The sequence below is a fragment of the Parambassis ranga genome, chromosome 17, assembly GCF_900634625.1.
Source record: "Parambassis ranga chromosome 17, fParRan2.1, whole genome shotgun sequence".
NCBI lineage: Eukaryota > Metazoa > Chordata > Actinopteri > Ambassidae > Parambassis > Parambassis ranga.
Genome location: NC_041037.1, coordinates 3,182,603 through 3,210,279, shown reverse-complemented (window position 1 = coordinate 3,210,279; position 27,677 = coordinate 3,182,603). Strand labels below are relative to the sequence as shown.

Sequence of the window (27,677 nt, the reverse complement as noted above, 5' to 3'; positions counted from 1 at the left end):
ATGAAGACAGGCTCTCAAATCCGCCTGTTACTGTGGAAAAACTGGACTCTGCGCAAAAGACAGAAGGTAGAACTGAAAGGCTCTGACACAGCAATCTGAAGTGGCTGCAGCTGTGATTGCACAGGAGCTGTGTTGGATTGTGTGGCTGCTCCTGTATGACACCTGTTTCACCTGCTTCTGTCTAGATCCGCTTCCTGGTGGAGATATTCTGGCCCGTGTTGTTGTTCATTGGTCTGGTGTGGCTGAGAAGGGCCAATCCACTGTACCAACAACATGAGTGTAAGAGTCATGACATTTTTTATAATCTGGACACTGGAGTTCTTGTCATAGGGAGAAAAATATGTTCACCTCTTTTACACTGACATGCCCTTTAATGGGATGCCTGTGTCTCCAGGTCATTTTCCCAACAAGGCCATGCCCTCAGCAGGGATCCTGCCCTGGATCCAGGGCATCTTCTGCAATGCCAACAACCCCTGCTTCAGATATCCAACCATGGGGGAGTCCCCCGGCGTGGTGTCCAACTACAACAACTCAGTGTAAGCACCATCACATCCATCTCGTTAAAGTATACGTTGCCATTACACCTAAATTTAAGACTAATTCAGGCTTTCTTTCCTTAGATTGGCACGGTTCTACGTCGACATCCAGGAGCTCCTGCTTAACGAGACACAGGTCCAGGAGTTTGGCCAGCTTTGGCGCCAAATATCGTCCTTCTCAAACTTCATGGACATGTTACGCAACAACCCTTACATGGTCTCAGGTAAAGGTCAAGTGTGGGAAGTGGTTCAGTGTAGCAGCACTTTTCCTGAGAGGTAAATGGTTGGTAAAAGCCAATCTGCCAAGTCTGTAATCTGAGCAGAAAAGGACTGCTGAGAAGAAGCTGAACTATCTTTAACTGCAGTTTTCTGAACTTTCTAGAACTAAAGGTTATTAATGAGGATGGACCCTTCTTTTCCTGCTCTCTTGTTCTCCTTGGCCTCCTATTATTCACTTTATTAAGGTTATTCCCATGCAGAGAATTGAGCACAACCAGGCCTGAAGGCACACATGTAAAAAGATATTTCCAATATTGCTTCCATAGAAATTAACTCTTGGCAGAGGTATACCCGCTCTTCCTCTCGCTCACTGTTCTTTCCCTCAAACATCAAATCCTTGCCAATTCCTTTGGCTGTGAATCACTTGCTCCAAGCCGTGGGGTCAGTGCTGTTGTTTTGTGTTTTTTGAACTTTCTCTGTCACTCTTTATGATTTTCCATGTAGGCCGTGGGCTGAAGATAGATGATATTCTGAAGGATGACGAGGTTTTCACGGCCTTCCTGCTGAGAGACGCTGACCTCTCTGAATCTGTGGTTTACCAGCTCGTCCATGCAGAAATAAAACTTGAACAGGTCAGTTTAGCTTTTCAACTGTTGCACCTTTATATTTCTCTGTCAAGTATTTTAAACATACACCTCATGCATTTCACATTCCAGTTTGCATTTGGGATCCCAGACCTACAGCTGAAAGACATAGCCTGCAGTCAGGCCCTCCTGGAGCGCTTCATCATTTTCCCCAGTCGCATGGGTCTACACGGAGTCCGCAACGCCATGTGTGCCCTCAGCCAGCAACAGCTGCAGAAGATAGAGGACATCCTCTATGCTAATCTGGACTTTTTCAAGATCTTCAAATTGGTTAGTAACTCATGTGAAGCTGGCGTCAAATGACCTTAATAGTCGATGGTTCTTCCTGCATCAATTCATCTCGCTCTGTTTTTGTGCTCTGTGTTTTCTTGGTAATGGATGTAGAAGCGTTTATTTTTCCATTGAAAAGCTAGTCATTATTGGCACTTAGTGAGTGTGTGCAGGTAATTTTGAGCACCATAAAGGCTCCTATTGCTGTTTGCAGCTCTCTTAAAGGCATTGGTCATTTTTATTGCATAAATATATATGCTCAAAGCTGTCCATTGTATGGCCCCTACCAGATTCGTTCATACTGAACTGCTTGCAGAAAAAAATGCAGACAAGCAATAAAAAAAAGTATTTTGATATTAAGCTGGAAATGCCTAATCAGGTGAATAGGGTGGAGGTTGGAGTGTTTTTAATCCACATTCCAGGCAGCCATCGCCATGTGGACTCTAAGACTCTAAGATAAGATATGTTTGTGTGGTGTTTGTATGTTTGTGTGGTGTTTGTATGTTTGTGTGGTGTTTGCGTGGTGTTTGTATGTTTGCGTGGTGTTTGTATGTCGAGGTTTCTGGTGATGCCAGCACTGCATGCGTGACCTAGTAGCTTATTCTGGCCTCCTGGTTCCAGCTCTGTTTCCCCTGACAGTGGCTTTATTTACAGCTGCTTTGCTTAAAAAAGTTTTCTTATTAGAAGTAAAGAAGACGCAGACAGCGAAGCACCTTTACTGCCTGCAACTCTTTAATCAACAAGATAAAGACCCTTTATTTTACGATGTTACAATAGTCGATGTCAATAAACTGAAGCAGCTGTACCTCTGTGAGTATTAAGGAAGGTGCCATAAGCTGAGCTATATTTGCACTTATTTATCTTTTAGATACACCCTCTAGTTTCTTTACTGAATGTGTGCATACTCGTCAGCATGGGGGAGTCAGGTGACTGGCTCAGGCCTTAACCCTCTTGGCCTGTTTCTCTAATGGGCTTAGCTTGCGTCTGCCTATAGCCTGTGAGGCATTCTGGAAGACACAGTGCTGCTTCTCTTATAAATACTTAGCCAACATGTGCCAGTCTTAGGACAACATAGCTGCTAACAAACCTGGTTACCCAGTGGCAGAAAAACCTGACTGTAGGACTGACGCACTGAAAGACTGACAGGCTTCCTGTGGCTTTAATTGCCTCTTGATAGTCAGGAAGTTGAATGAGGCCCACTGGATAGAAGTATCTTAACAAGCACTAGATATGTTTTGTACAGACATTCATGGTCCCCAGAGGGTGAAAGAGAGTGTAATGTCCCTTTGACATTTCTATTAGTGTATTAGCCTTAGTATTAAATGGAGAGCTGTTTATTTGGCCACAACATACAGGTAATATCTCTCAGCAATTATGGGTTTGGATGGATAGCTTTGATATTCTCTCCAGATAGTCATGGTCCCCAGATGGTGAATCCCAACCACTTTAGTGATCCTTTGCCCACAACATATGGGTCAAATACCTCAATTATTGGATGGAGAGCCATAAAAATTTGAACAAATATTGTTCATCCGAGCATTCCTGGTCCTCAGAAGATAAATCCTTTAATAGTCGGACACTATTGGAAAGAGCAGGGACTCTCAAAAAACACAAAAACCGTCTATCACCATCCATCGCAGGCTACTTTTAACTTAAAGCATGGTGCCAGGAGTTCCTTACAGGACGCTGATTGGCCTGAACCACAAAATGGTGTACAGCACTCTGATAGACATGTATTACCATTGCTCCTGAAATGAGCAGTAAGTTTTGTTGACATTTTGAGTGAATATTGGTGAATTATGACAGCTTTGCAGCTCATACTGTGAGCTCACGTTCTCCTCAGGTTGGTGTTAGTAGTCTAGTTGTATCTAATACTAGTGATCTCTGCATGTAACCCATTAGCTTCATTAAGTTTAAAGCTCATTACCACCATGACCTCTGCCTTGTTACAACTTTCCTCCCCTCATTAGGTTCTAGACTCCCCTCTCCCATCATCCTCTCCACACCCTCCCTTCCTATTCCCTCGGTTTTTGCCCCCCCCCCCCCCCTTTCCTTCGTTCATTGAAATGCAGGCACAAGGAATGTGAGAGGAAGGATGTCTCATGTGTGTGTGCATGTTTGTTTTGGCACTCTGGGTTTCCTTACCCTCAACACTCTGCCCTGACCAGGCATTTTCTAACACTTACTGCTAATGGCTTCTTAAGATGAAGTCACTGATGGGGGTTAATGGCAATTAATGTTAGCCTAGCCAACAGTTGATGGCTCTCAAGAGTGGTAAAAAAAGTTACTTGAGTTGAGTTAGTTTGATAAATATGTTCAACATGTGTGACAAAAAAGTTTCCTTCCTCAGTAGCAAACACTTCTTGGAAGTTTCCAGTAATTTATTGTTGTTATTTAACAGGTGTCTTACCAGGCATGTGTTTATGTGTGTAAGGTCATCATGGGACATGATTTACAAAGAGCACATACACAACAAACAACAAAGGCCCGGTTGTTTTTAAAACCTCTTTTATCTGTTTTCATCTCGCTTTATTCTGATGAACGTTTATCTCCAATGCGTCTTGTGACTTTGGTTTTACCCCAGATGCCTCGGGTCATGGACAGACGCTCAGAGGGGATTGACCTTCATTTCTGGGGTCGGGTTCTTAAGGCAGCATCGGAGAGGATCCAAGTTGTAAGTACTCCAGAGGGCCAGCAATCCCCTAAACTCCTGCTCCTCCAGGCTCCTCTTCTTCTTCTCCCCTCAGTCCTGCAGGATCACAGGCACCGGTATTTTTAGTGCAGGAAACTCGCCTCTTCCGCTGCTCCCTGTTTGAGAATCGCTCACAGAGGAGGACGCTGAGTGATAGACTCACAATGTGGGGGGTACTGTGTGTATGTGTGTGTGTGTATTCTAAGTATGCATATGTGTAATTAATGAATATACAGTATATGAAACTCATCACAATTGAGCATAGCATAGAACCAAGACTGAATGAAATAGAACAAACCTACAAAATAGAGTAGAACAGATTAGAATAGAATAAGTACTGCCATGTATGCATGTTCATTAACACACACACACATGCTAAGACGTAATGGAGCTGTGTGTTTCGGCACGTTCACTGTATGTCCTGGGGGAGTATGTCCCATCATCACCTTAGCGGGGGCTGGTGAGGGAGAGGGAGGGGTGTGGGAGTCAGAGAGCGAGAGTGAGAGGGACATTCTTTTGAGGTGACACATCCTGTAGGTGGGAACTTTGCATCACCGTGGTGACACAAAGGCGAGCCAAATGCTCTCTTTACCCACCTCTCCCCTCCCTTTCAGTTCTATGTGTGTGAGAGAGAAATAATAAATAAGAAAATGGAGGAAGAGGGAGTGAGAAGGACAGAAAGTAGGTGGTGTGCCGTCACATATTTGCGTGTGTGCATGTTCACACGGAAAAAGTTTGAAAAGTTTGCTTTGAGTGTGGGACATAGAAGAGCCATGAGTCATTTTCAGCACACACATATCAACAATTAAACTTGCGTCTGATCCTCTATGACATCATCTATCTATCTGTAAGCTGATTTTTTTAGTGGAATGTTTCTTTATTTCTGTCACCACTACAACTACTGGCGACCTCCTCCCCCCCTCCCCATATCTTTTTAGAAAGGAAACGATGCGTACTGTGAGATAATCACACTATTTTTATTCTGTCAATAGGAGGATATTTAGTCCACCCTGCGTCTACCCTCTTTATGTGGGGAGAGGCGGCTGTCCATGTTTATCTTTCACGCTATTGTTTTCTTGTGATCGTTTATGTTATGAAATTCGCAGGGCATGTATGAATATGAAAAAAACCTAAATATCTCTGACTTGTATATAATTATCAGATAGAGGTCAAATGAATTGTTTACACTTTTAGTAATACCTCACGTTCATGTATCCTGCTGGAGGTACAGTAGGATGCAGCAACAATCTTCACTATCATGATGAAGATCATGATGATGGCCAAGAAGTTTTGCTCCTTCATTTCTCCTTGTATTGCAGGTTGTTTAAAGTGTTGAAGCGTATCGTCTTTTTTTGTCATGTGTTGTACAGCTGATGGAGCGTGAGAGCTCTCAGGAGCTTCTGAAGGCGGTTTCCTCCCTTTTCCAAGCTGGAGGTCCCCCTACTTTCACCCAGCTGATGTCCAGTGTGTCCAGCCTCTTCTGTGGATACCCAGAGGGAGGTGGCTCCAGGGTCCTGTCCTTCAACTGGTATGAAGACAACAACTACAAAGTCTTTCTGGGGGTCAACGGCACTAAGAGCCACAGCTACGTCTACGACGATACCGCCAGTAAGTGAAGACGTCTCAAACTGTGAAGTGTCCCATTTCCACAGAATGTACAAGCTCTTCTGTTTCATTAAACTCAGTCTTTATTCAGTCTTTATCATTTCCATGGAGCAGCAATTGTTACACCTTCTTTTTCTAAGAGCACTTAGTTTGGATTGAAAGAGCTTTCTTGACCTTGAAAACAGCAGCTGAGGAAACAGCACTGCAACAAAGTCCATTTAACAGCTGCTTTCTGAGCTTTCCATTGTACTGCACAGGTTTCCTTCTGCAGCACAGACATGACAACTAAAAAAGTCAGTGTTTCATTTCCTCCTTAAGTCATAATTCTACTTTCTAATTACCTTTTGTTGCATTAGTTTCAACTCAGTAGCACACAGTCAGTGACATAGTCAGTTTCACTCTTTTAACATAATAATATGAATTTAGGACGAATGCTGAGAGGACATTATTTTAAATAAATTCTTAACGAACTTCAGAGCAGGATAGTTGTTGCCAGAATAAAAAAAAACATGCAAGTTCAGCAATGTTTACTCTTTGCCTCTATTGTAGAGTTTCCTTTTTACAGCCTAACATGGTGGCATGTGGTGTTAACGGCTGCTTGCACAAACCTCTGGCCTTTGAGCTGTGCTTTTTCTTCTTCCTCTCCTGTTGGGAGACTGAGGAAGGTGCTGTATCAACTCCTGAGCCCACCTAGTGTTACAAGGTGGTATTGCCCAAAGGTGTGGTCCAAGGCTAGCTAGTTAGCATGCTAAAATCAGATGCAAAACAATACTTTCAGTTTTATTTTTGAATGTTTTCAACTTTCAAATTTCTCCTTCTTCTTCTTCTTCTTCTTCTCCTTCTCTTCCTCTTTCACTTACCAGTTCATAATGGTCATAATCATCATAATGTTTTCATTATTACTTAATTAAAAGCAGATTCTTTTGCAATTGTTCTACCTTCAGCTCCCTTCTGCAACGCCCTGATGCAAACCCTAGAGTCCAACCCCGTCACAAAAATCGTGTGGAATTCAGTCAAGCCCCTGCTGATGGGAAAGATCCTGTACACCCCCGACTCCCCTGCCGTCCACAAGATATTAAAGAGTGTAAGAGAGACCACCTCCAGCCCGACCCTTCACCCCTCTCTCTCTCTCTCTCTCCTTTCCATTTCTGTCAACACTCTCAGTATCCATGTATATGCACACACACCCCCACCCTTCTGTGGAATGAGCTGAGTACTGACGAGAAGAGGAGGGGAGAATTAAACAATAAATTGAATGTGTGGGTACAGCAGTGGAAGGAAAAACAGATCTGTCACTACTCTCTCGTTTCTCCTGACACCAAGCACTGGAGTTTTGTTAATGAGAAAGTAGCTAAATTACCTGACGTGGCTGTCAACACATTTGAAGAGTAGAGCTTAGATTTGGTAGTGTTTCATCTGGCAATAGAAAATTCTTCATGACTCATTATGAACACATTCTGCAGCCCCTGTATTCACTGCTGCTGTAATACTTGTCAGCTCTGATGGGATGTGATTGTGTGTGCATTTATTTTGTGTGTCCAGGCCAACACAACCTTCGAGGAGCTGGAGAGGCTCCAGAACATAGCCAAGGCCTGGGAGGAGGTGGGACCACAGCTCTGGACCTTCCTCCACAGCAGTGTTCAGATGAACATGATCAGGGTATGAAGCAATAGTAGTGGGAGTCTACCATATGGCATGTGCACTATATGGACAAAAGTATGTGGACACACAGCCCCAATATATATGCTGGTTATTTGTGATGAGGTCAGGACTGACACGTTCCTCCACACCGAACTGTACGGATAATTTCTTTGACTGTTTTTTTTTGGGTCATGTTGAAACGGGAAGCCAACAAACACACAAAAGTTATCACCCGGGCTCCTATCAGTTAGGCATGGAATAGAAGTTTGGAACTGTTTAAGCACTCCTCGAGCAGCCCCTTGACGGTTTGATGTTGTATTTTGCTAAAATACTCACTGTTTCTGTGGATGTGATATATTTGTATCAAATACGGTAACTAAATCTAACGCTACAGGACACCCTGGGGAACCCGACAGTGATGGACTTCATTGACAGCAGTCTGACAGAAACAAGTTTTACCACTCAAGACATACTGAACTTCCTGTACAATGGGCCAGAGGACAAACGAGAGGCGGGAAAACCAAACTTTGACTGGAGGAACATTTTTAACATCACTGACCAGATGATACGCATGTTCAATAAATACGGAGAGGTAAGCAGCCTGTCTCTGATTCCTGTTTGGCAAGCTCTTGCACATTCCCAGGACTAGCCCTTTTTTTGTCAGGCTCCAGCTTAATTGTATAGACAGGAGCATCCGTCTTCCAGGTCTGCTCCTCGGAGATTGCAGCCAGGCCTTTAGAAACCGAGCAAGCCACTTAGCACGGCTTTATAGCCGCTCTCTCATCCAGTGCGGCTGAAAGGTGGAGAGAACGAGCTTGCTGTCACCCCCTTCCTTCTCTTCCATTGTGGAGCCAGTGATAAAGTAGAGAGTAGGTGGGAATGAGTCACCCCCTCCTCATGAGCTCAGTGCACTGAAACAGACCCCTGCGCCTGCAGTATAAAAGAGGGCAAATCACTCTGTCCATCCTTCATCTCCTCTGTCGTCTGGGGTTTGGGGTGGGGGGGGGCTGGCAGGGGTTGTGATTTTGGAGAGGGCCCTATCAGTGCAGGCATCTCAATCTGTCCTTTGTCTCCAACAGACCCTTCAGGCCCCACAAACAAACCCAGGCGATTTAACCAATTAGATATAGCTGTCAGCTAGCATTGGGCCATGGGATAGCCCTGCAGTTAGCATCAGGTCCTCCCACTCTGTCAGGGGTATGTTTTCTCACACTGGAATCCCATTGGAACATGTGTATCAGAGAGGCTCCTTCTCCTCAGCGCAGCTCTGAAGGAACATCATTGTGCTGTGAATGTATGGCTCCATAAAGATGAATGGGAAGTGGTCTCCCGTCTTTGTTTGTGCACTCTCAGGGTATTGTACAGTAACGTGAATGGAGACATTAGACACGCTGCACATGGGTCTTAAAGAGCTGTGTGTGTGTGTGTGTGTGCAGGCTGGGAGTTTCACATGGCAATTACAGAGAGCCAGTGTGTGTGTGTGAGAAAATTACATTGTGTGAGCATTTGTGCGGTTGTTTTTATGCCTTTGCTTTCCTGTGTGTGTGCATGTTTGTGTCTGTTACTGCAGCTCAGATTTCCCAGTTTTATATAAGCACACACAAGAACTGCAAAACAATACCCGAGTTTGGGGACGAGGTGTAAATGATACTTTTATTTCATTAAGCATTGAGCCTGAGTGTGTTTGCTTTTACATGTCACACCCTGATCCAAAGGCTCTAGCGTAGTTTCAGACAAAACTTGGTCTGTGGATATGTGTGAGATTGATGAGATCAAAACAATCAGGTTTCAAGCTATGTGCTTTTAACCATGTGGTCCAGACCAATCAGCATCCTGTGAGGAAGTCTCAAACCCACCGCACTGTTTTTTCCATCTGTTTCCCTCTTTACAGTGTATTAATCTGGATAAGTTTGTGGCCCACACGGATGAGTCCCAGATGATCCACCAGGCCCTGTATCTACTGGAGGAAAACAAGTTTTGGGCCGGCATGGTCTTCATGGACATGTATCCCTGGACCACCAGCATCCCCCCTCATGTCAAGTACAAGATCCGCATGGACATCGACGCAGTGGAGCGAACCAACAAGATAAAAGACAGGTCAGAGAGAGCTGAGCAGCAGTAACATGCCAGATAACCCGATCAGCCTGCTGTGCCTCCATGTTTTCCTGTCAGTATTAATGAAGCAGTTTATATAGATTTGTCACATTCCTCAAAGGAGAGAGAGAGAAAAAAAACACATCTCCAGCTGGCTTCATTGAGCCTCGCAGACTTTATTGGTGCCTCCATATTAACTCGTTACCTTTCCTTTCATCCCTGCATGTGCAGCTCTTACATGCATTTTATCTTTTTCTTTGATCTCTCATTCATAAGCAGACAGCATGTCAATAGCCCCTGGGGTGAACAAACAGTTTTTGCTGTTTGCAGCACAACAGCAGGCTCTAATGGACACAGTGGGAGTCCTGCGTCTATACAATTGAATAATCAGATTTCAGAGGGCTTTGACTCAGACTTATCCGCTTAAGTAAGAGCAGTACATGTGGGGAGTGTGCGGCTCTAGAGACTTTGGCTTTGGGACGTTGCAAAACTTTGTGATCACATTAAAAATCACAAAAAATCTATACATACATGATAAATTATTTCATTTTCTCTCTGCTTCCTATCCCAGGTACTGGGATCCAGGTCCCAGAGCAGACCCCATGGAGGACCAGCGGTACATCTGGGGAGGTTTTGCTTACCTGCAGGACATGATCGAACACGGCATCATCAAGCTTCACACGGGCAACGACTGGCCACTCGGAGTCTACGTCCAACAAATGCCGTATCCCTGCTACGTGGATGACCTGTGAGTAAACCACTGCTGATCGGTGTTAAGCCCCTTTCACGCTGGAAGAAAAACCCACTAACACCCGGCTTTTGTCTATAGGGCCTTTAATTCCAATGTTGTACACTGGCAGGGTTATAGCCTTTATAAGAACTTTCCGAAAATTAAAATTATACTAAAAACATGTGCAGGAGACCCTAAAGCGTGTGATTGGTTGTTTGTCTGTGCGTGTGCTCTGCGATGGACTGGCGACCTGTCCAGGGTGTACCCCACCTCTCGCCCCTATGTTCATGCTGACAGAGGATGAAATCAACTCACTCTCCTCCTCCTCTTCCTCACTTCTTCTCCAGCTTCATGATCACTCTGAACCGCTGTTTCCCGATATTCATGGTGCTGGCCTGGATCTACTCGGTGTCCATGACTGTGAAGAGCATCGTGCTGGAGAAGGAGCTGCGCCTCAAGGAGACCCTCAAAGCTATGGGCGTGGACAACGGCGTCATTTGGTACACGTGGTTCATCGACAGCTTCACCATGATGACCATGAGCACAGCGCTGCTCACCTTCATCATCATGGTGAGAGGAAAGGCAGAAAGTGGAACAGAAGGTTTTGTCAGGAGTATAGATATTTTGTAGGGTGTAATGGTGCCCTCTTGTGGATGATGTTGAGAAATTTGAATGTTAAATCTCCCTATTTACCTTCAGGGTGGGAAAGTGTTGAACTACAGCGACCCCATCCTCGTCTTCTTCTTCCTGCTGACCTTCACCATCGCCACCATCATGCAGTGTTTCCTGATGAGTGTGTTCTTCAACAAGGCCAACCTGGCAGCCGCCTGCAGCGGCATCATCTACTTCACCCTTTACCTGCCTCACATCCTTTGCTTTGCCTGGCAGGACCGCATCACCAACAACATGAAGCTGGCTGCAGTATGTTTTCCAGTCCGCTCTGATATTTTAGAGGAGATTAAACATCATGATAAGGATGCTTCCTGGACATTTATAACCTGTGCGTCTCTTCTCCAGAGCTTCTTGTCCCCGGTGGCTTTTGGCTTCGGGACGGAGTACCTATCACGGTATGAGGAGCAGGGTCTGGGTCTACAGTGGAACAACATCCAAACCAGCCCATTGGAGAAAGACACATACTCCTTCCTCACCTCCATCTTCATGATGCTGTTTGATGCCGTCCTCTACGGCATCCTGGCCTGGTACCTGGACAATGTTTTCCCAGGTCGGGCTGCTGATCCATCAAATATTTTTACAGTGCTTTAAAATATTCATGTTTATTGAAGCACTTCTTTCCTCAATAGGTCAGTACGGCATCGGCCGGCCGTTCTACTTCCCCTTTCAGCCCTCATACTGGCAAAGACCTGCACCCTCTCACACAGAAATGGCCGATCCAGGTTAGTACACTCCCAACAGCAGGGGTTGAATCACCAGTCTGATAAAGTAGGGTTAAGTAGGGTGCCCTCCTGCCAGCACTGAAACTAGGTCCTCTCTTTTTAGAGATGCCCAGTTTCACACCAGCTTTAGAATTTTACTGTTGACTTTAAAAGCTATACATAGCTCACATGTGCCTGAGCCCTCTTACATCAGCTGGTTGTTTCCAAACACTTAATAATTTTCATATAATTGCTAAAACAAGCAAGACAGATGCATGCTATGTTTCCATATTTGGTACCAAATACATTTAAATAGGAACCATTTAAATATGTTGGACTTTTGTTGGCCTCTGAACTCTTTTTAAAGCCTCACGTTGATTAGATTAGATTAGATTATAAACACAGCAGATGGTTGTCTGAGTGCTCTCTATCGTTCTCTTATCTCAGTTACTGCTGCCTATTACTGATTTTGCTGACGTTATATTAAAACAACTCTGATCATAAACCTCTTTTTGACCCCACTGGAATCTCAGACAGGCATTTCATTGTAAAGCTCTTTCTGATTGGAACAGTCTTCCCTCCTCTTTAGGATCCATCACCTCCATCTATTGCTTCAAGTCCTCTCTACTCTCTTATCTTAAAAAAACCCTAAATATTATTTAGATTTTATTTTAATTCTTTTGTCATAAACCAACCAGGAAACTCTCTGTCCCCTCCAGATCTTGAGAAAGCTGAACCAGAGATCCAAGAGAAGGATGCTGAGAGCAGAGGCACGCCGGAGATGTACACTTGTAACGGCTCTGCCAGCAGGAAAACCTGCAAACACCAGAACAAGAGAGAGCAACTGGAGAGAGAGAGGGAGCTGCTGAAACAGCAGGCGGAAACTCCAAACCAGCAGGACGAGGAGGCTCAGGACTCCGGAAAGGAAGGTGAGGACACACATGCTGAAGAAATGCTGCCTGTAGGGATGCTCCGAGGGCCTCTGGTGGACAGACAGAGGATCACCGGAATGTAACAGCATTTAGAATAAAGCTTCTATGTTAACGCCACTATGATGAAGCATCTGTGTTTCCATTCTAGGCCAGCTGTTCTTTGAGCCTGACCCAATGGGCCTGGTGATGGGGGTGCAGATTCAGGATCTGGTGAAGGTGTTTGATGGAAGCTCACGTCCAGCTGTCAACAGCCTCAACATCAATTTCTACGAGGGGCAGATCACGTCCTTCTTAGGGCACAACGGGGCTGGAAAAACCACAACAATGTCAGCTAAATGAAATAAATCACTGTACGTAGTGAAGCTACACAGTTTATAATTATAAGGAAAAGTTCTGTTTCTTGTGTTTTCCAGGTCCATCCTGACCGGCCTCTTCCCTCCAACATCTGGCACCGCCTACATTTACGGCAGAGACATCCGAACCGACATAGACATCATCCGCTCCTCCATGGGGATGTGTCCTCAGTACAACATCCTCTTCAATCAGTGAGTTACATTATAAGATGCTGTTCAGTGTGAATAAAAAATGCCAAAATATACATTTAATTTAAAGCAAAAACAACATGTTCCATTGGTCTTAAGGATTCTTATGTCTAATGCTGCCTTGTTGTTCCAGTCTCACAGTGGAGGAGCACATCCTATTCTACTCACTCCTGAAGGGTCGGACGCGGGCGGAGGCGGAACAGGAAGTCGAGGACATGCTGATGGACCTGGGGCTGCCTCACAAGAGGGATGAAGAGGCCCAGAACCTTTCAGGTCGGCCTTTTGCATTGCAAGATTGTTTTTATTTTGGTTGTCGTATCTGTTTCAGCACATCTGTCTCATACATAATTTCAGGCGGCATGCAGAGGAAGCTGTCCGTTGCCATGGCGTTCGTAGGAGGGTCGAAGGTGGTCATCCTTGATGAGCCCACCTCAGGAGTGGACCCCTATTCCAGGAGATCCATTTGGGAACTCCTACTAAAATACAAAACTGGTAATAAAAATAACATGTCTTCTGTGATCACTTGTTGTTAAGACACCAATATAAAAATCTCCCTCCAACATCCTGTGTAGCTCTGCAGCTGTCTTAAAGCACTTAGTTATCATTAATATTTAATCAGAGAATTGATCAAATAGAAAAATTCAACTACACAGCAACAACAAAGGAAGAAACTGTCTTCATAAAATGTTTTAGCATCTTAGCGAAGCTGTGGTTTGTCCTCTTTGCAGGCCGCACGGTGATCCTGTCCACTCATCACATGGACGAGGCCGACCTGCTGAGCGACCGCATCGGCATCATCTCCAAAGGACAGCTGCACTGCAGCGGGTCCCCGCTCTTCCTCAAAAACTGCTTCGGAGTCGGTTTCTATCTCACCCTGGTCCGCCGCATGAAGGATCTGAAGAAGAAGCAGGTTTGGATGGTGCTGAAGCTGCAAGCAGTTTGTTCTTGTGTTTTTGTTGTTTTGCTCAAAGTGTTTCTTTTCCTCTGTCAGAATGAATGTGACTGTGCCTCCGACTGCTCCTGTGCCTGCTCCATCTGCACCAGATACAAAGATCAGTCTCAGAATCAGTTCCAGCATCTGGACAGAGTCCTGGATGGTAAGTGTGTCCGCTAAGTACCAATAATACCTTAAAATCCTGACCTGCCTCTTGTTGTATTTTCAAGACCACGGTACAGTTTTTGTGTCAAAAAATTCACATGGATGTTCGGGGCTATTTAGGAGCTACATCCTTCAAAGGACAAAGGCAACACCATCTTAGGACATGAGTACAGCTGAGGAGGTGGTAAATAGGATAAAATAAGTGCTCTAAGTCTGGTTACTTGTGGGAAAGAACCACACAATCATGTCTTTTGAATCTTGTTAGCATACTGTTAGCTTTAGGTTGTAAGAGATGAGCACTAACTTGTAACCTAATGGGATGGTTGTCCAGGTATAGACAAACCCTCAGGTGTTTCTACGGAAACCATATATGCAAAGAAAATCTTCAGTGTCTGTAATAGACGCCCATAATCAGTAAATAATGGACATGAATCAATACTACTACATCTCATGATGGATGCCTTGTTGTGTAATATTACTGTGATTACACCCATGTTCTGGATTTATGTGAGTCTAGTCATGTCTCCTGTGGCTTCTCAGCTCTGCCTGTATGTCTGCACAGAGCACAGAGGCGAGCAGAGAGGCGATGATGTAACCTGGTTGCTGCATTTTTCATTGTCTCGCCCATACATTCAGCCCGTGGGCGACACACACACACACACACACACACACAAACCAAAGATTTCAGCTCAGACACGTCAGTAAGAACAATAAACACACCACCGCACACGTCCAGTGGGTCATGAGTTGTGATTGAGAGGGATTGCTTTTGTGTTGAGTCCCACCCACTTACTGTGTTTAGACCTCAGATCAAAGCACTAAGTCTCTCCTGTGAGAGAACTGATGCTTTAACAGTTGTAGCAGTGAGAAGTTTCATGTTAATAAGGGCCCTCACAAGTGTAGCACAATGAGTTGTGTACATACTATAGACATGTGTATTAAATTTTTTATCACTCGCTCACAGCAAAAAAAAAAACACATTATTTTTCCCCATTTATAATTTAGAGGAGATATTGACCCCCAAGCATTTTTCCTCCTGTTCCGCCTGAGGACACATTACTTAAGATGCATCACCATGAAGCTACAAAAGCACAAATCTGCTCATAGATTTTAGTGCTTGAATAAGAGTTGTTTGATTTTTGGTATTGCTTTGTGCATCTCCAGCAGTTTCTCCTCCTCTGTTCTTGTTCTCTGCTATTTTTGGGAACATGTTAGCAGCTTCTCCATGTGTGATTTTTTTCCCCCCCAGGAGACATAGAGAACATCACCAGCCTGATACACCACCACGTTCCTGAGGCCAGGCTGATCGAGATGATTGGACAGGAGCTGACCTACCTGCTCCCCAGCAAAGGCTTCAAACATCGAGCCTATGCCAGTCTGTTCAGGGAGCTCGAGGAGACGCTGGGTGATATGGGTCTGAGCAGCTTTGGCATCTCGGATACATCACTAGAGGAGGTAAAGGCAGCATTGGTTGTTGTGTCTCACCTATCTACTTTCTTCATATGCAATCAGATTTAGCCTGTGACCATGAACAGTCTGATTTGAATCCTCCTCCTCAGTTCATTTTGTAGTCATGGTTTCACCCGAAAAGAAAAATCTTATTACTTTAGCACTTAAAACCTGTAAAGTTTGGAAAGTTTAAAAAAAAGTTCCCCTTTTTCTTTGCAGATATTCTTAAAGGTCACTGCAGATGGAGAAGCAGCGAATAATGCCACCACTCCCGGTAAATACCAGCACTGATATTCTGCATGGCCTTTTTTACTGGAATTGAATTTCCAACCTATTGCCCTGTCTCTCACTTGTTGTTAATCCACTTGCCTCACTTGTTTTTTTTTATTACACTGTCAATGTTGTGTTTCCTTAAACTGTAGCTGCAGCAGCTCTGTGTTGTGGTTCGTCAGGTTTAACCCTTTAGTGTGTGTGTTTTGTGTTTGTGTCCTCCTGTAGAACAGTGGATGATACATTGCAGAAAAACTGACTTCAGATTTGAAGATGAAGGTCAGACAGAGAGCCGCTGGACTGGACTAGATGCTTCCCTCCCACTTTTATTTAGTATTTTATATTTACTTAATCAGCTGGACCTGGGTCACCCAGAAGAACTGTTTGTCTTTTCCTCAATTTTGCTATTATTATTAGATAGATAGATAGATAGATAGATAGATAGATAGATAGATAGATAGATAGATAGATAGATAGATAGATAGACAGATAGATAGATAGATAGATAGATAGATAGATAGATAGATAGATAGATAGATAGATAGATAGATAGATAGATAGATAGATAGATAGATAGATAGATAGATAGATAGATACTTTATTGATCCCCAGGTACCATCACATAAAAGTACTTTTAAAAAATGTGAACATACTTCTGTGTCAGTAACAGTTTTCAGGTCATAAGGTCATATTTATTTTTTAACCATAATACTACATTCTTTAAATTTGGTGTAAATGTTCACATAGTTTTAAGTTCAAAGCTCAAATTCAACAACAAAGGCATTTTTAGCTGCAGATAAGCAGTTTGAGTGACCCAGGTCTGGTTTGCTCAGTTTGTCAATTGAACAATAAAGCAGCCTGTGTTTAGAATTTGGTATTTCTGCTGCTTGCATGCTCTTTTTAAACATAGTGCTGCTTCAGATTTGTATTTATATCAAACTTGCTGATCCACAGATTTGTTTATTATGTACTGCACGCTTTCTTTTCGTTCTACAGAACACAACGGACTCAACGGCACGGACTTTGGAATGCCTGACAACAATGCAGGAAGGGGCTCCAGACAGGTGAAAGGTGTCTCTCTGATCCTGAAGCAGTTCTACGCTCTGCTTGTGAAGAGGTTCCACCACGCCACACGAAGCAAGAAAGACTTCCTGGCACAGGTGAAGAAAGGGTGGGGGGGAATTGTCTCACACATTTAAGTTTCAGACAAATAGAAGTTTAGTGAAACGATGCTATTTATTTTGCTACACCTGTACTCATTTTCATTCTTCTGTCCTGTCTCAGATCGTCCTTCCCGCCAGCTTTGTCCTCATAGCTCTGATCTTCACCATGATCGTCCCCCCGTTTGGAGAGTATCCCAGTCTGACTCTGAGCCCCTGGATGTACGGACAACAGTTCACCTTCGTCAGGTCAGACCTCAGAACACATGTGGTTAACTTATCACCTGACAGATAAGTCACCACATAGTAATGATTCCATTTAGAAATCACTCACTGACACCCACAAAACGATGGTCAGAATTGTGCTTATTTTTTATTCTCTTCTCTTTAGCAACGAGCGGCCATTTGACCCCAAAATGAAACACTTCACAGAGCGCTTGTTAAACAGGCCAGGCCTGGGCACACGGTGCATGGATGGAGAACCTCTGGGGTGAGTATGATTAACTGCATACTGGTTAATTTGAACTATTTTTACATCTCAACAAAACGCTGAACCTGCCAGGAACTCCTCCTGCTTCCTGTGTGGATTCGGGTCCCTCTAACGTGACAGAAACATTTTAAGGCATGCAGCACATGTAATAAAAACCACACCCTGTTCTTCTCCTGCTCCAGGATGCCCTGCAGTAACAGCACTTCAGAGTGGGTGTACCCGGACGTCTCCCCTGTGGTCAGCAACATCTTACAGAGCCCCGAGTGGACCCAGAGGAACCCGTCACCTTCATGCCAGTGCAGCACCAGTAAGAAGCTGACCATGATGCCCATCTGCCCCATCGGAGCGGGCGGCCTTCCCCCTCGCCAGAGACAGGAGACCACAGGAGACACCATGCTGGATCTGACAGAAAGGAATATCTCAGACTACCTGGTCAAAACCTACCCCTCTCTGATCAGGACCAGGTGGGTCTGAGTGCTGTCTGTCTGTGTGACTACTCTTTTTACACATTAATGATGTCATTTCATTATATTCCCACAGTTTGAAGAGTAAATACTGGGTGAATGAGCAAAGGTAAGCCACCTTTAAAGCCTCCGCCTGTTAACGTCCCTGATGTGGAGGACTGATTTTAAATCTGCTTCTCTGTCAACAGATATGGCGGCCTGTCTGTAGGAGGACAGCTTCCCATCTTGAACGTGGACCCCAAAGACATCCAGAATGTTTTCCATCAACTGGGGCAAACGCTCAACATCACAGGGGTGATTATTCGCCGCTGGTTCTGTGTTTAGCTTTGAGTGTGAACTCCTGCAGTGCATAACCAGATCCTGTTGTTCCCAGGGTCACTATGGTAGGCGAGCACTGAAGGAAATTGGCAGTTTCTTGCGATTCATGGAAAGTGAATTCAACATAAAGGCAAGTGTTTCCAGTAATAGCAAATGAATAAGTGTTTGACGCCAGTCTGACGCAAGCATTGTGCGTCTGTTATATGACTGTGATTACAGCTGAATTCCTTCCAACTTAAAGACTAATGAAAGTTATTTCATGAGTCAGGCCGCTGTGAGATGAGTTTGCTTGGCTTTTATCCTCCTCTCTGTCAGGTGTGGTATAACAACAAAGGCTGGCACGCCATGGTGGCCTTCATGAACGTGGCCAATAACGCCATTCTGCGGGCCTTCCTACCCCCATCGGCTAAACCCGCGGAGTTTGGCATCACCACCATCAACCATCCACTGAATCTAACCAAAGAGCAGCTTTCTGAAGTCACTGTGTGAGTGATGCCTTCATGTTTTTTTCAGCAGGACTGTAAGGTCATGGATTTATCTTCTTTTCTGCAAGCAAGTTCAAAATATGTTTAATCAGAAAATGTGTTTAGGAAGGTCGAAGCCTCAAGTTATTATAGGTCCTAATATACACAGAGCCTTTCTCTGACTTACTATGGCTGCTTTAATTAACCCTGCAGGCCCATTTCCACTTTGTTTCTTAACGGTTTACCTAAAAAGACACGTTTATTCTCCTCGTTTCTACCTCCCAGAGCAGAAACTAAAGCCCTGACTCTTCCCTGCCTCCTTCAGGTTGACCACTTCTGTTGACGCCGTGGTGGCGATCTGTGTCATCTTCGCCATGTCCTTCATCCCCGCCAGCTTCGTCCTCTACCTCATTCAGGAGCGTGTGACCAAAGCCAAACACCTGCAGTTTGTCAGTGGGGTCAGTCCTCTGGTTTACTGGGTGGCCAACTTCTTCTGGGACATGGTGGGTGACGTGTGTCCACATTCACGTGGTGTTTTTTTTTTTTTTATTCACTCCTCACTCTGAATGTTTGTTCACCACAGGTGAACTACTCTCTCAGCACGGCGATGGTGGTCGGCATTTTCATAGCATTTGATAAAAAGTGTTACACATCACCAACCAACCTGCCCGCACTGGTAGCTCTGCTGCTGCTCTATGGGTGAGTCTTTGCAGAGAAAACCCTCAAATGTGTGTGAAATGATCTGAAATCATTTAACATCTATATGTATATTTCTTTTCTCTTTCAGGTGGTCGGTGACACCCATGATGTATCCCCTGTCCTACATATTCAGCATCCCCAGCACTGCATATGTGTCCCTGTCCTGCATCAACCTGTTCATCGGCATCAACAGCAGTGCCATCACCTTCATCCTGGAGCTGTTTGAAAACAATCGGGTAAGAATGTATTGATTATAAAATATGCAGTGACTGTGGGAGGTTTACTGGAGCTTTGCTTCATCTGGAGAAAATGCAAAAACATAAACAAAACATTTAGTGCATTATTGAATACAAAGAGTTACAGATCCGTACTATGATACAATAGAGGTTGTGTTCTGACGGCCATTTTGGATTTAAAAGTTGGGGTTTTTCAGACTTTTCAGATATTTCCCGCTAGGAATTAAAACAAAACATAAAATCAAGCTAATGTTTTACACCGGAGTTCCTACTGCTTCAAACACTACACAGGCTGTAGTGTCTATGTGTCTATGTGTCTGCAGCCTTTACTCATGTTCAACGACTGGCTGAAGAAATGCCTGCTGGTGTTCCCTCACTTCTGCCTGGGGCGAGGACTGATCGACATGGCCATGAACCAGGCCGTGACTGATGTTTACGCCAGGTTTGGTAAGTGCTGCCTGTACACATAGTACATATGAGTTACTGCAGCTGATAGAATTCCACGCTGCACACACACACTAACACATGAATAAAAGTCTCTGTGAGTCTGTCAATGTAAACATGTCTGTTTTGACTCACAGGCGAGGAGTACACTGTGGATCCTTTCCGGTGGGACTTTGTGGGGAAGAACATCGCTTTCATGGCCGTGGAAGGCTTCGTTTACTTTATTCTCAATCTTCTGATTCAGTACCGCTTCTTCTTGGACCACTGGTAAGAAAGTCAGACCAGAAACAGCAGAGTTTAGGACCAGTTCTTCAGAACTGAGCTACATGTCTGTACTTTTTTTACCCTTAAGGCTGTCAGACTCCAAGCAGACTTCAATGCAAGATGAAGACGATGATGTGGCAGCAGAGAGGAAGAGGATCTATGAAGGAGGGAGCAACACAGACATCCTGTACATCAAAGACCTCTGCAAGGTACACATCACTGACCTCATCATCACAGCTCTATATTTTAATATTATTCTCAGGCCTTTAATGGTTTATTTGATAGATACACTTCTGGCCTCCTTCAGATTTTTTTTCATTCAACCTTTTGTGCGTATTTATAATCAGCTAAATGTATGTGGACACATTCACAAAAGCTGTGATTATAAAATACTCTTCAGTCATTCAAATTACATCTGTCATCCAGTCCTAGTGAATATATTGGTATTATATATGAGGGGAAATATCTTTTAAAAGTTGCATAAATTCCACAAATAAAATAGAACTAAGTCCAGATTATGTCAGGAATAATAATCTTTAAAAGAAACAAACAGCCTTCGCTCTTCGACTGCAGGGTCACACCAACACTCACTCCCAGCTCATACGCAGTAGTCAAAGATTCCAGACATGCAGATTTATTAGTGGGTGTACTCGTGTTTTTAAAAATGTTTATATGCATGTATAAAAAAACGTTATTGTGCCAGAAAGAGGGAGTTTATAGCTCAAGGGGTTGTTTTTTGTGTGGAGGGGCAGAGCAAACAGAGACGGAAATATGCCGCGTTGAGCCATAAATGTCAGGATTAAAGTTATTATTATTATTAATAACACAACAAAGGGCTTAACTTTCACCAAATACAAAACAAAACTGAAACTGAACCCTCAACAAAATACATCTCATACACTGCTGAACAGCAGAAAAAAGATATGATGTGTTATTATGAGTTCTCCTTGCTCCTCTGCACAGACCTATGTGGGCAGGAAGAGGGCAGCTGTGGACCGGATTTGTGTGGGAGTCCCTGCAGGAGAGGTAAAGTCACTCAGTTCATTTACACATCTACCACTCTGTGATGGTGCTCTATAGGACTCTACAGTGACTCTACTTATTAAAAGAGTGTTAAACTGTATATTATAGTTTCATTTAGATGCTGGTCTCTGTCTACTTTTGCACAGTGAGATCATTTCAGTGTCTGTTTTTTTAGTATTGTCTGTGTCCCTTTTTTTGTCAGTGTTTCGGTCTCTTGGGAGTTAATGGTGCTGGAAAGACGACGACCTTCAAAATGCTGACTGGTGACACTGATGTCAGCTCTGGGGAGGCTACAGTGGCAGGTTACAGGTACATAAAGCTGGGTGGGAAAAAAAAAAAACGTCCCTGGGTAATAGAATACAAAGTCTGCTCAGGGAGGAATTTGATGATCTTTATAAAAATGTTCTCTTTCACACAGAGGCGACAGTTCAGTGAGTTGACATTATCTGTGTGCTGGAACTCACCACTGTGCTTCTCTGAATCCTAAATCCTATGTTGTTATGGAGCAAATGCAAAATGATTTTTTGATGCCAGCTTTCAGTCCCATAAAAAATACTTTCATGCCAGCTCTGTGAGAGAACTCGGTTTTCCCCTTAGAATACTCATCTTAGTGGAAAATCACAAATCCATCACGCCACGCTTCAAGCTATTTGCATGTGGCAATCAGCCAATCGGTGTCCTGTGAGGAAGTACTGAGGACGGCTCATAGTTATTTATTTTTGAATTTAAAACAAGTGTCTATTTTATGCATATAAAACAAAAATGCTATCTGTTACGTGCTAGCAGCTTGTTAGGTTACCTCTTTAGCACACCTTAGCATAAGTTAGCTCGATGGCAGACAGGTGGTTCATCCAGTCACCTGGCAGCTATTCTCCTCAGGGCGATCTCCAAAATGTGAAACAACGTTTTTGGACTCTGCAGATTCAGAATTATTATGGATACACTTTTTTCAGCTCTGTGTGGGAGGACTTAGATACCAAGTCTGATTTTTTTTGGATGTTTTAACATAGAGGTCTGTGGGGATTGACTTGTTTTTGGAGCCTGCCTCCAGTGGCCATTTGTAGTGCTGCAGTTTTTGTCTAAAATTGGGAAGTACTACTGTATTAAAAATACATTTATTATTTAAATAAATTAAATGTATTTCTTATTTCATTTCGTTCAGGGGGATCATCTCTGGACTCCATATTGACTATAAAGCCATATGTTTTGCATTCGCTTCCTGTTGTGTGTCTCTGTCAGCCCACTGCACTGAGTGACATTCTGTATCTGTTATTTCTGTAGCATCCTGTCAGAGATCCTGGATGTGCATCAGAACATGGGCTACTGCCCTCAGTTTGACGCCATCGATGAGCTCCTTACCGGCAGGGAGCATCTCTACCTTTACGCTCGTCTCAGAGGGGTACCTGAGTCAGAGATCCCCAGAGTGAGTAGGCCTCCAGCTGTGTCACATACCGAACTGTCTGAGGATGTTTCACTCCGCTACACAAATGACACCACGCTCAGAGCTCATCACAGCTGGTTTATTGTAATCCTGTGTTCTTCTAAACAGAGCTGCTCTTTGTCCTGCAGGTGGCAGAATGGGGCATCCAGAAGCTGGGTTTGACAGAATATGCAGGCCGCTGTGCTGGGACTTACAGCGGAGGCAACAAGCGCAAGCTCTCCACTGCCATCGCCATGATTGGTTGTCCCGCGCTGGTGCTGCTGGTGAGTTGGCCAATAACGACGTGCTCATGAGCACATTGTTTGGGTGTTTGGGTTTTATGCAGGGATTTATCAATGAAATGGTCTATGGATCCAGATGGGAAGCCATATGGGTTCAGTCAGGCCTGGCCTCCAATGTGTTATACATTGGCAAGAAACTGTGCAGTTCTATTCAAACTGGCATCAATCTGAGATCTTTGCCATATGCTGATAGAGATGAGGATTTGTATGGAATTAGGTGCTCAGGTTTGTTTGTTTGTTTGTTTGTGGCTCCGTGTGCGTCTTCAGGACGAGCCCACGACGGGGATGGACCCGCACTCTCGCCGCTTCCTGTGGAACGCCATCATGAGTGTCATTCAGGATGGCAGGGCGGTGGTGTTAACGTCACACAGGTTCTCTCAATGACTATGAATGCACTGCACACATGTACACAGCTAACTGACAATGAAATGACATCATGAGCAGATTCGCCCGATGTTACCACAGAGATCCTGTGAAATGATGATGTATTGCTCGTAGCTGCAGTAATAATTAAGATGGACTGTTGTTGTTTTCACACCAGTATGGAGGAGTGTGAGGCTCTCTGCACTCGACTGGCCATCATGGTCAATGGGACCTTCAAGTGTCTGGGTACCATCCAGCATCTCAAATACAAGTAAGGGATCTTTGTGTCTTAACAGGCATCACAAAATGTTACATGAACTGCTCCTTTGGCGCCATTAAAGTCATAATTTAACATCATTTCTGTGATTCAGGTATGGGGACGGCTACGTTGTGACCATGAAAATCAAGGCAGCTAAAGCGGGCTTATCCCCGGAGCTGGAGCCTGTCGAGAGCTTCATGGAGAGCAGCTTCCCCGGCTGCATTCAGCAGGAGAAGCACTACAACACGCTGCAGTACCAGATCGCCTCATCTTCACTGGCCCGGATATTTCAGCTGGTGGTGGCCAACAAAGACAGGCTCAGCATCGAAGACTACTCTGTCTCCCAGACAACACTGGACCAGGTAAGGATGCAACAAAGAGAAACGCTTTAGTCTGTGGTCATCCCTATATTTATATAACAATAATAATATAATAATAATATAGAAAAGGGTTCATTTAAATTCAGAATATTTCTCAGATTTCTTTACTAATTCATTTTTAATGCATGTCAAAGGAAAAAAAGAGGAAAAAGTCTCACTTTAAACTCTTTTTTAAATAAAAAAAATGATATTGAGAGAATTTTAAAAATAAATTTTAAAAATAAATCATGGCTATAAAAAAGGAGTCTAACTGAATTTGCCGGTCAGGTGTTCGTCAACTTTGCCAAGCAACAGACAGGCGAGGACGAGGACACGACGTTACACAGACGAGTGGCAGGTGGAAGAAAAGACATCAAGATCGCACCAGTGAAAAGGAAAACGTGAAGACGCACAGCCGTAGAAAAATCCAGCCACCGCTTTTTAAGATGTTACATGTTGCTTCACAGACACGGAGAAAAACAACGGCTTAGTCCAACCTCCGTGTATAAATATGTACATACTGTATGTGACATGAAGTCTGAAGCACAATAGAGGCAGTTTTTTTTTTTATTATTGTTACATTTAACGCAAACACCTCAATCCTATATATGTAATGAAGAATCGTTTAACGTCTGTACACAAAACATGTTTACTTTTTGCTTCCATTCTGTTTATGCTGTCTTTCATACACCGCTGTGTTATATTGTCAGATCAAAATACCTCCTGAGATATTAAATATGAGATGTAGGTAATATAGCTGTGCATGGAGGAGGAGGAGGACATTTATTTTGTACCTGACATCTGTTTAACATGCTTTATACAGGCTCTGTTCTGCCCGTCTAGCTGATTTGTACTCCATCATCAGTCAAAATAAAACAGTCCAAAGTTTCATAAAGTGCATGTGCAGTGCTGCATTTCTCTTTGCACCTCTTCATAAAGCTGCTCAGTGCCACACTCCACCGTGTGCTGCCGTGTGCCAGTGCCACGACCTGGATTTATCTGACACACAGTCCAATTATACTGTTCTCCTGCCGCAAGTGGCGCTGTCATCGCCCCAGGCCGGCCACAAGCCTGAATTTCATTGGCTACCTCAAAGAAACAGAGGGATGATGGCAGCATATAATTCAGGGCTTCTAATGAATCCTCTGGTGGGCATCTCATGCTCCTCTCTCTGCCCATATGGTCATCTGGATGAAGCTGATGAGCGCGGATAGCACCGCTGTGGAAGAGCAAAGGAGTCATAACAGGCCGTAAAAAAGTGAGCGTTACTGTACTGCTGAAGAGGCTAACTTAGAAAACAGTTTGTCTAATCAGCAGCCAAAAGTGGCAATAACAGGGCCGTTATACAAGCTTCCAGACTGTACCTGCAGGAGAGTAAACATCTATTATAGTACTAGTCAAACTAATCAATCAGTCATTTGATGTTTAAGAAACTGCATTTTCCACCTGCTAAGTCAGGGCCGGCCCAAGCCTTTATGGGGTCCTAAGCAAAATTACATACCACCACCTGAGCATCAGATTCTTCATCATCCTATAGGCTGTACTGTGTGTGTAACATACCCATTATCATTACCATACCAGCTCGTTTGTATTAATCAATGTTATTTTTTAAAATATAAAATATATATATTTTATCATTGACTTTTGGTGCTCTTGGGGGCCCCAAGCGGCCCTGTGCTAAGTGATTCAGGCCTGACGCAGCCCGAGTGGTTACTTCTGCCTCAAAATTGTTTGCATTCATTCATGTATTTGATATGTAACAGATTATCATCCAACCAGCACCTTTATACAAATGGAGACCTCTTTTAAAGGGTCAATAAACCTCAAAATTGTCGTTTTCCACCTGCCAAAAAGTGATTCAGGCCTCTACAGGGTGCCTGAGTGGATATTTCTGCCTCAAAACTCCTTGAAGTCATTATTGTCTGTGATACTTAATGTTAAATATCACAGACAAGAATGAAAGGTGTGACAAGATCAACATTTCTCAATGTCAACGGCTGCCATCTTGGCTACACAGCCCAAAAGGGACAAACCAGACACTGGTTGTGTAGAAGGCCGTTTAGCATTTATGGGCTAAAGCAGCGAACCTCATGTTCTTCTTGTGTTATAGTAAAATGTCAGCAAGAGATGTGGTAATGTTTTAGGCTTAGACCATTACAACAGCTAACACATTCTGTCTGGTAGACATAGGCCTAAAACGATCAGTTAGCGTGACTGCTACAGAAGGTTTAAGAGGTACCATGTGACTACAACTCATAGCTGCCATGACATAAAAATCAATATGACTTCCACGTCAGTTTGAACCTAGAGAGGATTCTGAAAATATTATTGCCCATAATTTGTGTCATCAGGCTGACAGTGGATGATCAATAGAGCTGCAAAAGAATGTGAGATGTTTTCCTTTTGTTATTATTGTGATAATATCGACACTCTCAGGCCACATGACGCTCTCATCATCTGACAGTCAGATGCACGCACAGCATCGTGCAGCTCCGTCAGACGTGACACCTTGTATTGATTGTTGATAAGAGTCGGAGTAAAAGGATTCACCATGACGACAGCCGGTCTCTGGACGTCCTCTACAGATGTTGAAGCTCTGACACATTCCAACGTACTGATGACGGATGAGAATTTTGTGTCCAAGCACTAAATACTTCAGTCTTTTTTTTTTAGCTTGTGAGCGGAGCAGCAATTTTTTTTTAGGTCACAAGTTTAATTGGGGGCACAGGAGGAGGAGTCAGGAAAGGTTAGCGGTGGATCTGCTCAGACAAAAAAAAGAAACTTCTGGATGAGGAAACGTTCCTGTGCGTTCTGTGAAATAATGAGCTTTACAGTGACAGGAAACAAGCTTCTGATTACTGCGGACAGGCCTCTGAATACACAGTCAGCTTTCAATCACTGACCATTCAGCAGCTCTCCCTATAGATAATGACTCTATAGGCGTTCAGCAGCACAAAGGTTTGATGCTCCGTATGAAAGGTGATATGAAGACAGAGACAGCATTCCAGCAAAGAAACACATTTGAAAGTTTCTTCACTCTGTTTTGCACGGTTTCTCCTTTTTCTTCTTTGATATCATCTTTTACACTTAAAAGTGACATTTAAACAGAAGTTGAAAGTCACTGGTGTGAGCCATACGACCCTGCATGGATGCAGCTTTCTCTCCTCTTTGATGACGATGTCCAAAACCACCCTCTCACTCCCTGTATGAGGCATTTGATGAAAATACATTCCAGACCCTGCTTACATAAGTTTCTCTGTGACGCTGCTGCTGCTGTCGCATAACTAAAATGTGCTGCATGCATCCATCCATCCAT

At 43.8% G+C, this 27,677-nt stretch overlaps 1 protein-coding gene across 1 annotated transcript; it reads left to right on the top strand.

The window, feature by feature from the left end:
- Positions 1-25,221, top strand: LOC114449436 (retinal-specific ATP-binding cassette transporter-like). The gene is made up of 49 exons (XM_028427112.1): positions 1-66; positions 186-279; positions 395-536; positions 621-760; positions 1,260-1,387; positions 1,472-1,669; positions 4,254-4,343; positions 5,732-5,969; positions 6,911-7,050; positions 7,509-7,625; positions 8,002-8,199; positions 9,499-9,704; positions 10,273-10,449; positions 10,779-11,001; positions 11,131-11,352; positions 11,449-11,653; positions 11,733-11,825; positions 12,524-12,733; positions 12,885-13,062; positions 13,150-13,281; positions 13,412-13,551; positions 13,633-13,770; positions 14,007-14,188; positions 14,270-14,375; positions 15,627-15,832; positions 16,046-16,100; positions 16,325-16,375; positions 17,093-17,256; positions 17,381-17,505; positions 17,648-17,746; positions 17,929-18,210; positions 18,287-18,319; positions 18,399-18,504; positions 18,584-18,658; positions 18,844-19,013; positions 19,318-19,495; positions 19,576-19,691; positions 19,780-19,927; positions 20,251-20,374; positions 20,509-20,638; positions 20,724-20,844; positions 21,599-21,661; positions 21,861-21,967; positions 22,940-23,081; positions 23,228-23,362; positions 23,648-23,751; positions 23,922-24,014; positions 24,115-24,364; positions 24,650-25,221. The coding sequence occupies exons 1-49, from the start codon at positions 1-3 to the stop codon at positions 24,764-24,766; spliced, it is 6,957 nt and encodes a 2,318-aa protein (XP_028282913.1). The 3' UTR covers positions 24,767-25,221.
- Positions 25,222-27,677: the final 2,456 nt, after the last annotated feature.

Coding starts and splice junctions, on each gene's coding strand:
- LOC114449436 (XM_028427112.1), top strand. CDS start 1: ATGAAGACAGGCTCTCAAATCCGCCTGTTACTGTGGAAAAACTGGACT. Junction 8,200..9,498: donor TGTTCAATAAATACGGAGAG/GTAAGCAGCCTG, acceptor CCCTCTTTACAG/TGTATTAATCTGGATAAGTT. Junction 24,015..24,114: donor ATCCAGCATCTCAAATACAA/GTAAGGGATCTT, acceptor TCTGTGATTCAG/GTATGGGGACGGCTACGTTG.